Source organism: Oryctolagus cuniculus, chromosome 3 (assembly GCF_964237555.1).
Source record: "Oryctolagus cuniculus chromosome 3, mOryCun1.1, whole genome shotgun sequence".
Lineage (NCBI taxonomy): Eukaryota > Metazoa > Chordata > Mammalia > Lagomorpha > Leporidae > Oryctolagus > Oryctolagus cuniculus.
In genome coordinates, this window is record NC_091434.1 from 105,615,296 (window position 1) to 105,629,517 (window position 14,222).

Here is a 14,222-nt window from a genome sequence, read left to right on the forward strand (position 1 = left end):
CAATGGATTACCTTATATCTTAGGGGTTTCTTTTATACATATACCAAAACTAGAAAACAGGGAACAGACATCTGGTGTGCTGGATAGGATACTTCTTGGGATGCCCATAGTCCATATATGAGTACATGAGTCTGAGTCCTAGTTCTATTTCCAATTTCAGTTTTCTGCTATTATGCACCCTGAGAAATAGCAGGTCATGGCTCAATTAGTTGGGTGTCTGTCACCCAAGTGGGAGACCCTGACTGATTTCCCAACTCCTAGATTCAGCTGGGCCTAACTCTGGCTGCTGCAGGCATTTGGGGCGTGAACCAGTGAGTAGGAGATCTCTCTCTGTCTCTATCTATCTCTTTGCCTTTTAAATAAAAGTCAATAAAATACAACAAAAATAATAAACAAAATTTAAAAAGAAAACACAAACTTCACAGAAAAATAAAATAATCTTTATAATCAGCTAAATGAAAAATAAATAAAGTAACCTTTATAATCTGCTAATGAAAAACAAGTCACTGCATTGAGGAGGTTAGCAGGGAACAGTACATAGAGAGTAATACCTTCTAATCTATGGAAAGCTGTAGACTTTCATACCCATGGGATGGCTGACATGGCTATTCCCAGACACATTGAATACTGGAATTTGCTTTCATTTCTGCCTGTACATTCTTAGCTGGTGTCCTGTTATTATTTTGCTAAGAACGGGTATGATTTCTTGTTAATGATGTCCACTGAACATATACATTAGTCTCTGTTCACTGTCAATATACCACAAAATCCATATTAAAGGAACTTGTTACCAAACAACAATAATGTGGATGGAAGGCATTACTCCAGAAAGACAAAGAACATGGGAGAGGATGCCTGTAGCAAATGGAACATAAATGTACATGCATGTGTTAACCACACTCATCAACTTGAGGAAGCTGAATATTAAGTGGTCAAGGGACAATAACAAAAATAGCTCCATTTACACCACAGAATAGATAGAACATTCTGGAATTTGTAGCACCAAGTATCTCTGAAAATGTGGATGAAAATGAAGCCAAAAATACTGGAGCACTTATCAAAAGTGTGTTCAAGGATTTCTTAGGCCCTCAGCTCCTCTCCCTAAGTCAACATATCTAAGTGACTATCACACCTGCTCTTACAGGTAGTTGAAGGTTTATCATCTGGAGAGGGTTACAGAAGGGTCTGTGGTTTAGAGAACACACAGTATACTTTAGTATGGTGACATCATAATGAAAACGTGGGTTAAGTAAAAGTTTACACACTGAAAAATAATAAAATCTGGTAGCTGAAACAATCTATTCTGTTACAATTTGGTAGGATAAAAATCCAAAATGGGTCTCACTGGGCTAACATTAAGGTGACAGGTGTCAGCAGAGCTGCATTCCCAGGGGAGGATCTCTTTCTGCCGTTTTCAGGTTCTGGAGGCCACTCCTATCCCTTGGGTGAATCCTTTCCTACACTTTCAATGCTAGCAGCATTGCTTCTCTCCATGCCTTGCCACTGTAGTCACATCTTCCTCTCTTTCTCATCTCCTCTTCCAACCTTACCAGCTACCCAGTTAGCACAGGAAAATCTTACCTTAATCACATCTGCTAAGTTTCTTTTGCAATGTAAAATTCCCAATTTGCAGATTCTGGAGTTTAGGACATAGACAGCCACTATAAGGGACTTCTTTCAGGTTCCCAGAATACTGCTGTTAGAATTACTGGTTTCACATGATTCTCACATACCAAGGGTACAGACATGAAAACTAGATGAACACTAGTCACCCTCTACATATCTCACATCACCAATTTCCTTGCCCATCTCCCTTCATAGGACACTTCATTTCTACTGCAGTTCACTGCCAAACTAATCCAAAGCATTGTCCGTATTGGCTATCTCCACTGCTTTTCCTCCCTTTCCCCACTTTTTATTACCTCTTGGACTTAATTTAATGGTGTTTTATTACCATTCCAGAAAAATTCTTTATCAAGATTATCAACTGACACCCCATAGTCAAACTCATGGTCAATTCTTATCTCAGGAACACCAGAAGCATTTGAAAGGATTACTTTATGTATCTTGACAATCTCTCTCTCTCTCTCTCATTTGTTTTCTTATTTGCCTTACTCCTAAGTTTACTGGCTTTTTCAAAGTCCCCTTTTAGTATCTTTCTCTTTGCTCTAATCTGTGAGTACCAGAGTTCTCTAGGGCTCAATTTCCTATGAAGATAAAGAAAATATATAAGCTGATGACATCCAAATATATATTTTCAATCTCCCCTGAACTTCAGACTGCAATATTTAAATTGGAATGTTAATATCTCAAATCAAGCATGTTCAAGAGCTAACTTGTAATTTTCTCTCAAATATTTTTCTATTATTTCCTAACTCAACAAATAACATCTCCACCAGTGCTCAGGCCATCAAAACTAACAAACATCTTTGATGCCTCTGTTTCTCCCTTCTCTGTGATCAGCTTAGCAACAGATCAACAGATCTTTTGGCATTTACCTTCAACATATGTTCCAAATTTCAAACTCTTAAAACTTTACTTTTATTAAATGCAGTCCAACCATCTACTTCTTTAATATAGAATCCTGCAATGACTTCAAACATACATCCCTGCTCCTGTTATACTATACCTCAAAGTACCTTCTCTAAATCGGACAGTAAAGTCCTTTTCAAATATCAGCAATAACATGGCATTCCTCCTACCTCCAACTTAAATCTTTCATAGCTTCTCATTGCAGTTAGAAAACAGTATAAAACAATATCTTAAGCTTTTACTATTAGAACACAAAACATGATTTGAATTATTGGGACATTTTTCATTCTTTCAACAAGCCAAGATGATTCCTTCTTTGGATACTCTCTCCCTCTGGAATTCTCACTTTTTTCAGATTTCTGCTCAAATATTTTTCCAAACTCTTCAAAATAGTACCCCACATCACCCCAATCTAATTTTATTTTTCTCCTTTGTCATTTCATAGCAAAGACATTCTATTATGTTAATAGGTTTATTTTTTCTCTGCTGTTTCATTGTAATTTTTGGAGGAAAAAACCCTTTTTTGTTCACTATTTTATCTCCTGTGCCTAGAATGGTGTATGATACATAGAAGGCAAATATTCCTCAATAATTTTTTCAAAGATTTATTTTATTTATTAGAAGTGTAGAGTTACAGAGAGGAGGAGAGAGAATAAGAGGGAGAGAGAGAGACAGAGAGAGACAAAGACTGAGACAGAAGTCTTATATCTCCTGGGTCACTCCCCAAATAGCTGCAATGGCCAGGTATGGGCCAGGCCAAAGCCAGGAGCCAAGAGCTTTGGACTTGGATCATCTTCCACTCTTTCCTAAGTGCATTAGCAGGGAACTAGATTGGAAGTGGAGCAGCTGGAACTTGACCTGGCACCCATACGGGATGCCGGTGTTGCAAGCAGCAGTTAACCCATTATGCCACAACACCAGCCCCTCATCATTAGTTTTTAAATTCCCAAATGATTGTACTCACAGATGAGTCATGAAGATGCCTTCCAGTCCATAGGTTTTAAGAAAGAGAACAGAGAAGCTGTTTTATTCACTCTAACAAAGTCTTATTAAGATCACTAATACTTTGGAATACAACGTGCCTAGGAGCTCTGTTTTACACATCTAGAAGTAGCCGTGCACATAGAGCATGTTACTAAGTATGCATCAGTCTGCCGTGGCTGCTATAACAAAATACCACAGACCACGTGGCTTCAAAAACAAACACTTATTCTCCCCAGTCTGTAGGCTAGCAGTCTAAGATCAAGGTGTCGGCATGGTTGATTCTTCTAAGACCATCTTCCTTTATTTCTAAGAGGCTGACTTCTCACCAACCCTCACATGATTTTTCCTCTGTGTGTATCTATGTCCCAATCTCCTCTTCTGAGAAAGGCAGCACTCTGATTGGATTGGGACCCATGCCAATGACCTCATTTTACCTCAGCTTCTCCAAATATAGTGACATTCTGAGGTGCTTGAAGTAATGTCAACACATGTATTTTGGAGGTAGCACAATTCAATCCATTATAGACTAGCATTTGCTAGTTGCTTTTTTCATTTTATCATATTCTGTGGGGTTTTGTTGAAAGGTTACGGCTGAGAGATTCAGCTGAAAGTTGTGCTTTTTCAAGTGCTTAGTAGTGAATGAACCTGTCACAATTCTTTTGGTAACAATTTGTTCTCTTAAAGCTATTAATTTTGTCCTGCTTTTCCTTTAACACTGTTAAGAGGCCAGAATGAGATGAGACAAAGAGCCACCAGCTCATTTACATATTAATTTATAAGCTAAGCTTGTCAGTCATTTTTCAAAATCATGAGATTAAGATACAGAAAACAGAGGATTTCTTTAAGAAGATTTATCTACATATCCATCTCTATTAATTTATTTGAAATTGATAATAACACAGAGAGAAGGAGAAACACAGAGTGGGAGATATTCTACCTGTTCATTTACTAATGTACATAATAGCCAGGGCTATGCCAGGCTGAAGTCTAGAGCTAGGAACTCCATCCTGGTCTTCTACATGGGTAGCATGAATCAAAAAGTACATGGGTGATCACCTGCTGCCTTTCTTTAGTTGGAAGTTGGACTGAAAGCAATGGAGATTAGACTCCAATCAGGCACCCTAATATAGCTTGCAGACATCCTAAGCAGTGGCTTAACCCACTATGCCACCATGCCCACACCAGATTTTTTTTAAAAAAGAAGTAAACTCTCCATATTTGCAACAGCTTGAATCCAAGGGTCCCCAGGGGGAAAGGTAATGGGAAAAGGGAAAGAAAGACTGTCCTTACTTCCTGAATCCAGTCATTTGCTTGCGTTGGTGATGACAAGCACCTTTATGACTTTGTTGGCAGCCATCTCTTCCTACATGCCTGCCAGTGATTTCAACATTGAAATATTAAAAAATTATGGGTATATACATAGTTACTGAATAAAATAAATCTCACTTATGTTGAATCATGATCAATGCACATAAATTATCTGTGCCTTGGCAATTCTCTTCAACCTAATAATTAACTCAATGGGCAGCTGTCTGGCACAATGATATACCATGTTATGCAATTTTTTAAAAATATTTATTTATTTATTTGAAAGTCAGAGTTACACAGAGAGAGGAGAGGCAGAGAGAGAGAGAGAGAGGTCTTCCATCCGATGGTTCACTCTCCAGATAGCCGCAACGGCCAGAGCTGCGCCGATCCGAAGCCAGGTGCCAGGAGCTTCTTCTGGGTCTCCCACATGGGTGCAGGGACCCATGGACTTGGGCCATCTTCTACTGCTATTCCGGGCCATAGCAGAGAGCTGGACAAGAAGTGGAGCAGCTGGGTCTCAAACTGGCGCCCATATGGGATGGCAGCGCTTCAGGCTAGGGTGTTAACCTGCTGTGCCACAGCACCAGCCCCAGATGTTATGCAATTTTTAACAATATAGATCCTTATTTAATTTTCTAAAAAGCTATTGAAAGGCAGAGAGACAGAGAGAGATCTTCCATCCTCTGGTTCACTATCCAAATGTCTACAACAGTCAGGACTGGGCCTAGCTGAAGTCAAAGGCCAGGAACTCGATTCAGGCCTCACATGTGGGTAGCAGGGACCCATCACCTGCTGTGTCCCAGGAAGGACACTAGCAGGAAGTTGGAGCAGACAGTAAAGCCAGGACTCAAACCTAGGTCCTCTAATATTGGATGTGGGTATCCCAAGCAGTGGCTTAACTGCTAATGTCAAATGCCTGTCCCCATATTCTTGCAATTGAATAGCTGACTCTACTGTGTTTTACTCCTTATTGTACATACTAATCATTTGTAAACAGACCTCTTGACAAATTTAAGCCATGAGTTGCCTTTGATTTTTATTGCTGTATGCATATTAACAAAGCAAAAGCTTTATAAGTTTTCTTTCATGAATAACATTATTCACTAATTTTTTCAGAGATGTGTTCTTTTTATATTCAAATGTATAGCTACTATTCGTAGGTATCTTTGCTAGCTGCCAAGGTTAATAGTGGGAGTTAAATTGGAGCTTTTCAATGTAGTGACATCATGATACTGTCCTCAACTATACTAACCATTGTGCAAAAAAGAGAACTGGCAACACATTCACAATCTCCTAATCTATTAACAGTGACAGCCATGAGTCAGTGGAAGGACCAGGGGGCAGGAATGGTAAGGATTATAGCTGTGTTGCAGAGGGATTTGCACTAAGTACATGGCAGGTCATGGTACACAGGCATCCATAGAAGCTTCAAAGATAAAAAACATCCAGAGTTTTTGTGATGAAAATCAGCATCCTTGATAAGCAATCGTTTGTTTTTACTCAAGAAGTCTAAGTTCTACTGCCTCCCTCCCCCAGACCTCTCCATTTTCACACACCTGATTTTCCTAGATTGTGTTCCTCCTCCACAGCGCAGGGATCTCAGCTCACTGTTGATTTTGCATGGAGACCAGTGTTCTACAACCCAGGAATACTGATTGCACTCACTGTAACATGGGACTGCCTCATGCACCTGTCAAGAATGGGAAAGGGAAAAAAATTATATGGAACTATCTATGTTATAGAAAAATAGCCTACCTTTTAGTAATGCCTGCTGAACATAGGCTGGGAAACTACACTTTGGCTCAAGCAGCCAAATTACATTCCAAAAAAGCAAGATATATTTGGCTTCTCTGAATTTATTGACTTGCCTAAAGAAGCATACAGAGGAAATCAACTAAAATACAAAGGTATAACTTCACAGAAGAGAACAAAGGACAGTCATTTCCTAGCACTGCGAATAGGAATTCCATTATCATTTCATTTCCTCAAAGAGCTCACACAGCCTCTATTAGGTGGTCCAGCTCTCAATTATATGGTATACTGTATTCTCAGATGTACTTTAACATGTCAATTGAAACAAATGTATATAAGGAAAATTTACTCTTGATAAGGGGTTCTTAGAATGCATAAGAAAGTGGTATTATTGGTACAGGAAATTTCTTCTTATGCCCCCAAATGATCAATGCTAACAGGCAATCACTTAGCCTCTTGGGCACTGTGGCTTCATACAAATTTAGCTATTTGTAAGATGTTCACAGAGCATAGCTAAGACAGACACACACACAAACACACACACACACAAACACATACACACTATAAGAAAAAATACTGCTACTCACTCTTAGTGGCTTGGCATAATTACTACGGATATTTACTGTTTTGTCATAAAAACAGTGAGTGTAATAAAATAACTCTTAAGTTACTTCCTTTGCATTTGCTCAAGGTGACTTTTTCCCTGAAATTGTGTCCCAATGGGCAGCCAACTGAGGTTTGTCTGACTCTGAAACTGCATCTAAAAGGCATTGCTTCCGTATTTGAAACATAGCAGTCTTTCCAGGAAATTACAAGGTAACCACTTCACTGCCCCCCAGAACGCAAAGAGGGCTCTGGTACAGGCATGTTGATGAAGAGTGTCGCAACCTAGTCTCAATACAGTAATTAATGCTTTTCCTCTTAAATAAGATTTTGCCAGTCCTTTCCTCCTCTTGCTTTTCTAATTTCAGGAAATTGTAAATGATGACTAGGCAGTGCTACCCAAACACAACCACTGTTTGTTAAGTTTCCCCACTAAATGCAAGGGAAAGCACTGTGTAATGGGATAATCAGAAAACAAAATTGGAGCACTGTCAGCATGTTAGCTGGAAATCAAATGAGAAAAGGTGATTTGTGAGACTGCTTCGCAGGAATCACAACTAAGGTCAGAAACTATTTTTAACCACAGGGTTCTGTTTGGCTCTCTCACATGGAGCTCACAAAGAGAAGAGAAATCACAAAGTAATGAATCCATGAGGCTGAATCAAAGGAGAAGGGAAAATAGAGCTGGAAATGAGTGTGAGGAAAGTAAGGAATTAAGTAATAAAAGAATCACATTTCACCCAGTGAATGCTGACAAGAATGGAGTGAAAGGGTCAGAAGCAGTTCCTACATTAGAGCAAGGAGGTGAGAACTTGTAACTGAGAAAAGTCTGTCAAAAAAAAAAAAATCCTGATGGAATATTTAGTGATAGGAGAAGAATCAGCAAAACTGAGAAGGCATGAGCCCAAGTGAACAGGTGCCAGGAACCCGAGCTGGTGATGGCCGAGGGTTCAGCTGAAAATGATGCTTTCACTGAACTTAAGGATTTATTCTATAAGCTCTTCAATGTATATCAATGTACATAAAGTTAAAAGAAGCTTTTTGGTTTTCATATGGGATACAAGAAGGCATCTGCCAAATTACTTCATGTAAACAGAGGGTGGATAAAAAATAAGGTTGATTTCCCCCCAGATTTCATGAATGAATTGATGAGCAAATAGATGGGTTATCTTACCAGAATGGACCAATTTATTTTTTAAATTTTCAATATTCAGCAAAGCATATGATTCTATGCTACCTCCCACATAAATCCCCAAGGTCAGACTGAAAATGAAAAATCATTTAGTTGTATGCAACTAAAATGAAAATATTTGACCACCTGATCACATATTGTTGTACTACTTTTCTTCATCATGGTCCAATGATGTGCAGCTGTTGCAAAGTCCAAGGAGAACCTACTAAATGTTAGGGGACAGATTCATATAGGAAGATGTCAAGCCAGCTTCTTGATTAACAGCATAGAGATTAGTGTCACTTATTGTGGATTTCTGGGGAAGAAAACACACTCCACAAACTCATCATTGTGACTTTCAATTTCTTTTTTTTTAATATACTTATTTATTTGAAAGGCAGAGTTACAGAGAGAGGGAGGGGGAGAGAGAGAGAGGGAGAGAGAGGGAGGGAGAGGGAGAGAGAGAGAGGTCTTCCATTGGCTGGTTCACTCCTTAAATGGCTGCAGTGGTCAGGCTGAGCCAGGAGCCAGGAGCTTCTTCTGGGTCTCCCACAACAATGCAGGGGTCCAAGCACTTGGGCCATCCTCTGCTACTTTCCCAGGTGCATTACCATTGAACTGGATGAGAAGTGGAGCAGCCAGGACTTTCACAAGCGCCCAGAGGGGATGCCAGTACTGCAGGCAGTGGCTTTACCTGCTAAGCCACAGCGCTGGCTCTCAATTAATTTCTTATCCTCTCCTTGCTTTAGCTCTTATTCACCCTATAGACCTAATAATCATGTGTACTTTTACCTTAAATAATACTGGAAGAATATACTTAGAGAAGCACACCAGGTACTTGCCACACCTAAATATGATTGTGCTCCTAACCGAAGTCAGGTCTGATTAAACATCTACTGGAAAGAACTTGCCAGTCTTAGGGAGGGGGCTCTGTTCACAACGTCTACAGTTCACGAGATATAGGTGAGGCTCTTAATAAGTATTTGGTGAATTAATTTCTGTAGGGACCCATGTTGCTAAACGGCTCTCATATAATTCTCTAGAGAAAACAGGCCCACTCAACAGAACAAGTAAGGGGTATTTTACAAAGTAAAAAAGAAAATAAGAGGGAAGAAAATGAAAACCTTTTTTTGTTTTTGCGCTATTGAACTTGGGTAGAGAATAGCAAATCACAATAACATAAAAAGGCTCTGCTTGCTGATTTTGTAGGAAGGCAAGTCTATCCCTTAAGAACAGTGAGAACTGTTTCCTTAAAGCCCTTGTCCACCAGGCCAGGAATTTTATCGAGAATATCAAAAATATTCTCAAAAGGCAAAAAAGCAGCAGGGCATGAAAGCATAAAAATTAACTACCCAGGTGCCCAATTTCTTCTCCTGTCAGTCTTTTATGTTCCAGCTATTTCATATTGCTGTTTAGTTGGTACTTATTATATTATTATAGTTTTATAATGGAAATGTGTTATAGCATGGACTATATCAGGAAATCATATGAAAATGTTCTGAAGGAGAGAAATGAGCCATGGGAAAATTAAATGAAAATCATTTCTAAATGGCACAAATTAGGAAGAAAATTACAGGGTTTAATAGGGCCATGGATGCTAAAAAATGCCACAAAAATGTAAATCCTCTGAGAAAGGTAACATTTCATTCTCCTGGTACTGCATTCTATTTATTACTTTTTCATTGGGGAATTGTGTTTTTATACTTTTGCCAGTTCCAGAATCATATCACAAACTAATTCATTGAGTCTGTCCTCGAATATTTGTTAAATAAGCCTCTCCACTCATAGTAATTCATCAATTTAATTAAGCACCGCTTTCTGATCCGTTTCTCCAGCTGCAGACTGACTTCCCAGGCATGATGTTGGAAGCAGAGTCTCACTGGGGCTCAGTGATTGTTATTATTGCATATCAAAGCTCCTAGGGCTCATGGGCTCAGATAAAATAAATCCATACAAGGTTGACCACAAAGCAACAAAAACAAAGAACTCTCACAGTTTCTGATTTTCAGTACCAATAAATCTTTGCCTTGGTGAACCTGCCAGTCAAGACCCAGAGACAAGTTTCCAGGCATGAGATCTCCATGGTGGGCATAGTCACGACTCTGCAAAACTTGGAAATCAGTTGGGAACCCATCCGGGAAGGAGACCCTGGCAAGGCAGAGACAGGGTCTGTCCAATGGCAATGTAAGAAGAAACAGTCTCCAGAAGTGGTAAGATTAACAAAACACTTGGAGCGCCTGTCTCCAGAAACAAGTTGGCAGCATAAGTTGTACTAATTTGCATCTGAGCAGTTCCAGCATGTTCACCCCTCAGTTCAAATAACTTCCCTTTAGCCTTCCTCTACGTCCATACTCTCATTCTTTATCCGTGGCTCACAATTTCCCTCCAGAGAACTTTCCAGGACTGCACTCTCCCTCAGCTTACCAAATTCTGTCTCACAATGTCTTTTTTTCCTAGAGAGAGCGCCATTTTTTAAAAAACGACTTATTTATTTATTTATTTAAAAGGCAGAGTTACAGAGAAGCAGATGTGTGGGGGGGGGGAGAGAAAGAGAGAGAGAGAGAGTCTCCATCTGCTGTTCACTCCCCAATTGGCACATGCTCACTCAGACTTACTCCCATGGTTGAGCTAGAAATGTGTCATGATCTTTACTTACAGATAAAAATAACTAAAACTGGAGATGCTAATGGGTGAGCTGAGGTTCAAACTGAGATTATCTGGGAATCCCACTCTGGGGATGCCAGTGATGCATGGACTCTCTTTAGCTTGATCAAGCATATTACCATATTTCTTCAAGGATGAGGAAAATGCTAATAAAGTCAGCTCACCACATCTGCAGTTTCTGCATTTCATATGGGCAGGCAGGTAGGATTAAATTAATTAGATTTGTGAACTGGAGACCACACCCCCCCCCCTTTGCCCCTGAGTGACCTCATGCCCTCTACATGATTCTACCTGTATGTGATCAGACTATGTAACCACTCTTGTTTTGGGAGCAAATAAAAGGAACGGGTTCCAGGGCCTCCCTGTTTTGCCCCCGAGCTATTTTGTGGCCATTCCTGCCCACCTTCCTAGCTCCAACCTGTGAGCTCTCACAGATGGTTTGGAAGTTCACCTTTCTGGACCTCCTCTCCCTTAAATAAAGCCCTTATGTTCCTGTGTGTTTCTCTCATTCTCTAAATAAATGTTAAACCTTACCATGGCACCTGCTTCATTTGAGCCTCTATTTAGAATTCTTGTCTAAACTGATGGCAAGGGCCCTTTAAATATTAATTTTAAAATAATTAATAATTTTAAAATATGCTCCCAGATATCACATGCATAGATTCAATCAAATGCGGGTCAAAAATATGGTTAAAACATTTGTTTCTGTCCTAAACTTGTACAGACTTTTCTTGTCATCCTTCCTAAAACTATTTCAGATAACTATTTAAATCACATTTATATTGTGCTATGCATTATAAATAATGTAGAGATGATTTAAAGTATGTATAAGATACACATAGATAATACTTAACTATTATGCTATTTTATTTAAGAGATTTTTGCATCTGCAGATTTTGATAAGCCTAGAGTATTTGGGAAGCGATCCCTTTCAAAAATCAAGGGAGAATTGCAGTCCTACTTTCCATAATAAAGGAAACGACAAACAGAATTTTTAGTGTTGCCATTAGTTAGATGATGCCAGTTTCTTTATGGAGAAAAAGTTGCTGCACAAGCCATTTGTCCTTAGCCTTTGAGTATGAAGATTTCTTCGACAATTTCAAAGAGTCAAAACGTCTCAGCAAACTTCCCAGTTTGCAGCAAGGGCAGGTCTGTGTCTTTGGATGGCTGCAATTCTTCGTGTGAAGATGTTGCATAAAAAAATCCACAAATGTTTTTAAATTGGTACCTCAGAATAACTACCATGTCTGTCCTTTTGTGCTATGGGTCACTCAAGGGAGCAGAAAGTGGAGCCGGGTTTTTCTGGAGCTCCTGCATCCAGTGACTCAGGCAGCTCGGTAGCTGTCAACTTGAGTTGAGATGTACAAGTCTGAGGCCCTGGCTGCCTTCGGTTTCCCAGGTGTTTTCACACCAGCTTCTCTGCTGCACAGCAACGGCAAAGATGTCCTCAGAATGCCCTGAGCTTCCCCTCACTCCTAGCTGGCTAAGAATCATCATCAGTTTTATTTATTTATTTTCAAATTTATTTATGTATTTGAAAGGCAGAGTTACAGAGAGAGAGGAAGAGACAGTGAGAGAGAAAGAGATCTTCCATCTGTTGGTTCACTCCCCAGATGGCCACAACAGCAGGAGTTAGGCTAGGCTCAAGCCATGAACCTGTAGATTTTTCCCATTCTCACAAGTGGGTTCAGGGACCGAAGCTCTTGGGCTGTCTTTTGCTGCTTTCCCAGGTGCATTAGCAGGGAACTGGATTGGAAGTGGAGAGGCCGGGATTCGAACCAGAGCCCAAATGAGATGTCTGCATCACAGGGAGCAGCTTTACCTGCTATGGGACAACAACAGCCCCACCTCATCAGTTTTAAATATGTATTTTTTATTTTCAATTGTGACATCAAAAGTCATCAAATGAACCTAATTAACATGGAATAAGCTTTATTCACAAAATTTACTGACGAATAAAATTTGAATTTTAAAACCAATAGGAAATTTATTCAAATAGTAACTATGGTAGCTGTATTCCCCAGTTCCTAGAAAGTGTGGTTTCTAAACTGGCTTATGTATCTGAGGACTGCAGCATTACTGCAAGGGGTCCATGAGTGCATTAACATGCCAAGCATTGTTTGTCGTCTCAATGAGTAGCCTCATCTAAGGATGTTGGCATCACCTCTTCTTGTCCAATGCATGTAACACTGTTGTGATTAATGACATTTTAATTTCATTTTGAAAGCAGTACTGAATTTGAAGTAGCTGTTGTCTCGTTAGGGATTTTCCTAATCCAGGATGCCAAAGAGCACAGGGTTCTCATGTAAGGAACTCATGGAAATGCTGTGTTGACATATGAAGAAGGAAAGACCTATACTCATAGAGACTCTGCCTTAAAATAATATGGCTGTGATCTTGTTTTGATGAAACACATGCTTGAAAAGCCAGGCCTTCTTCTGAAAGTGAATAGTACAGAATGTTTTCACTAAGAAGTCCTAAACTCTGGACCTTCTGCTTACCATTTTCTGCTTCTTTTCATTTCCAATGGTCCATAGCACTTAACACTTCCACTCTGAGCTGAATGTCACTGATGAGATTTTATGCATGGAGTCCTCAAAATCAAAGTCAACAGCAACACCAGTAAAACCATCTGTCATAGACATATCCCTCCCCATTTGAGTACTGAGGCTGAATAAACACAGCCCTGAGCTATACATGTACTTTCCCCTCTCCTCCCATCTCCCTGCCTCCTCCAAAGATATCACACACAGTGCCCTATCCATTCCCCCATCACAGAGGATATTTCAGAGAGGTAAAGTACAAAGCTCTCATCTAAAAGACCATGGGTAAACTCAGTTATTGGTGCTGATATAGCTTATATTATTTATTAATAATACAATTTTACCAAAAATTTTTTGAAATCCATGCAAATAAAATGTATCTCATGTTTAGAATTGGGTACAAATACTGCAAAATTTTAAAAAATCCAAAAATAACAATATTTCTGATCCTAAATGTTTCTCGTGATACTTGAGCTGTAAAACTATATTTCCATCTATAGCAGATTTATATTGGTGTATGTCATTTAAATGATGATAAAAATAAACCATGTCCTTAATGCCAACTATATAATAAGGAGAAGTCAGTCACTAACACTATCGGTGTGCAAACCCTAGAGATTTCATGACATTCTACAGGGAAATCACTAATACACATATGTGCACAC

At 39.4% G+C, this 14,222-nt stretch overlaps 1 protein-coding gene across 4 annotated transcripts in view; it reads right to left on the reverse strand.

The window, feature by feature from the left end:
• THSD7B (thrombospondin type 1 domain containing 7B) overlaps positions 1–14,222 on the reverse strand; it is a 1,008,953-nt gene that overhangs the window by 106,142 nt on the left and 888,589 nt on the right. For all 4 annotated transcript variants that reach the window (XM_051849593.2, XM_051849594.2, XM_070071550.1 and 1 more), the window contains exon 16: positions 6,381–6,514. In XM_051849593.2, the coding sequence (XP_051705553.2) occupies positions 6,381–6,514 (134 nt within the window). The remainder of the gene's footprint in view (positions 1–6,380; positions 6,515–14,222) is intronic.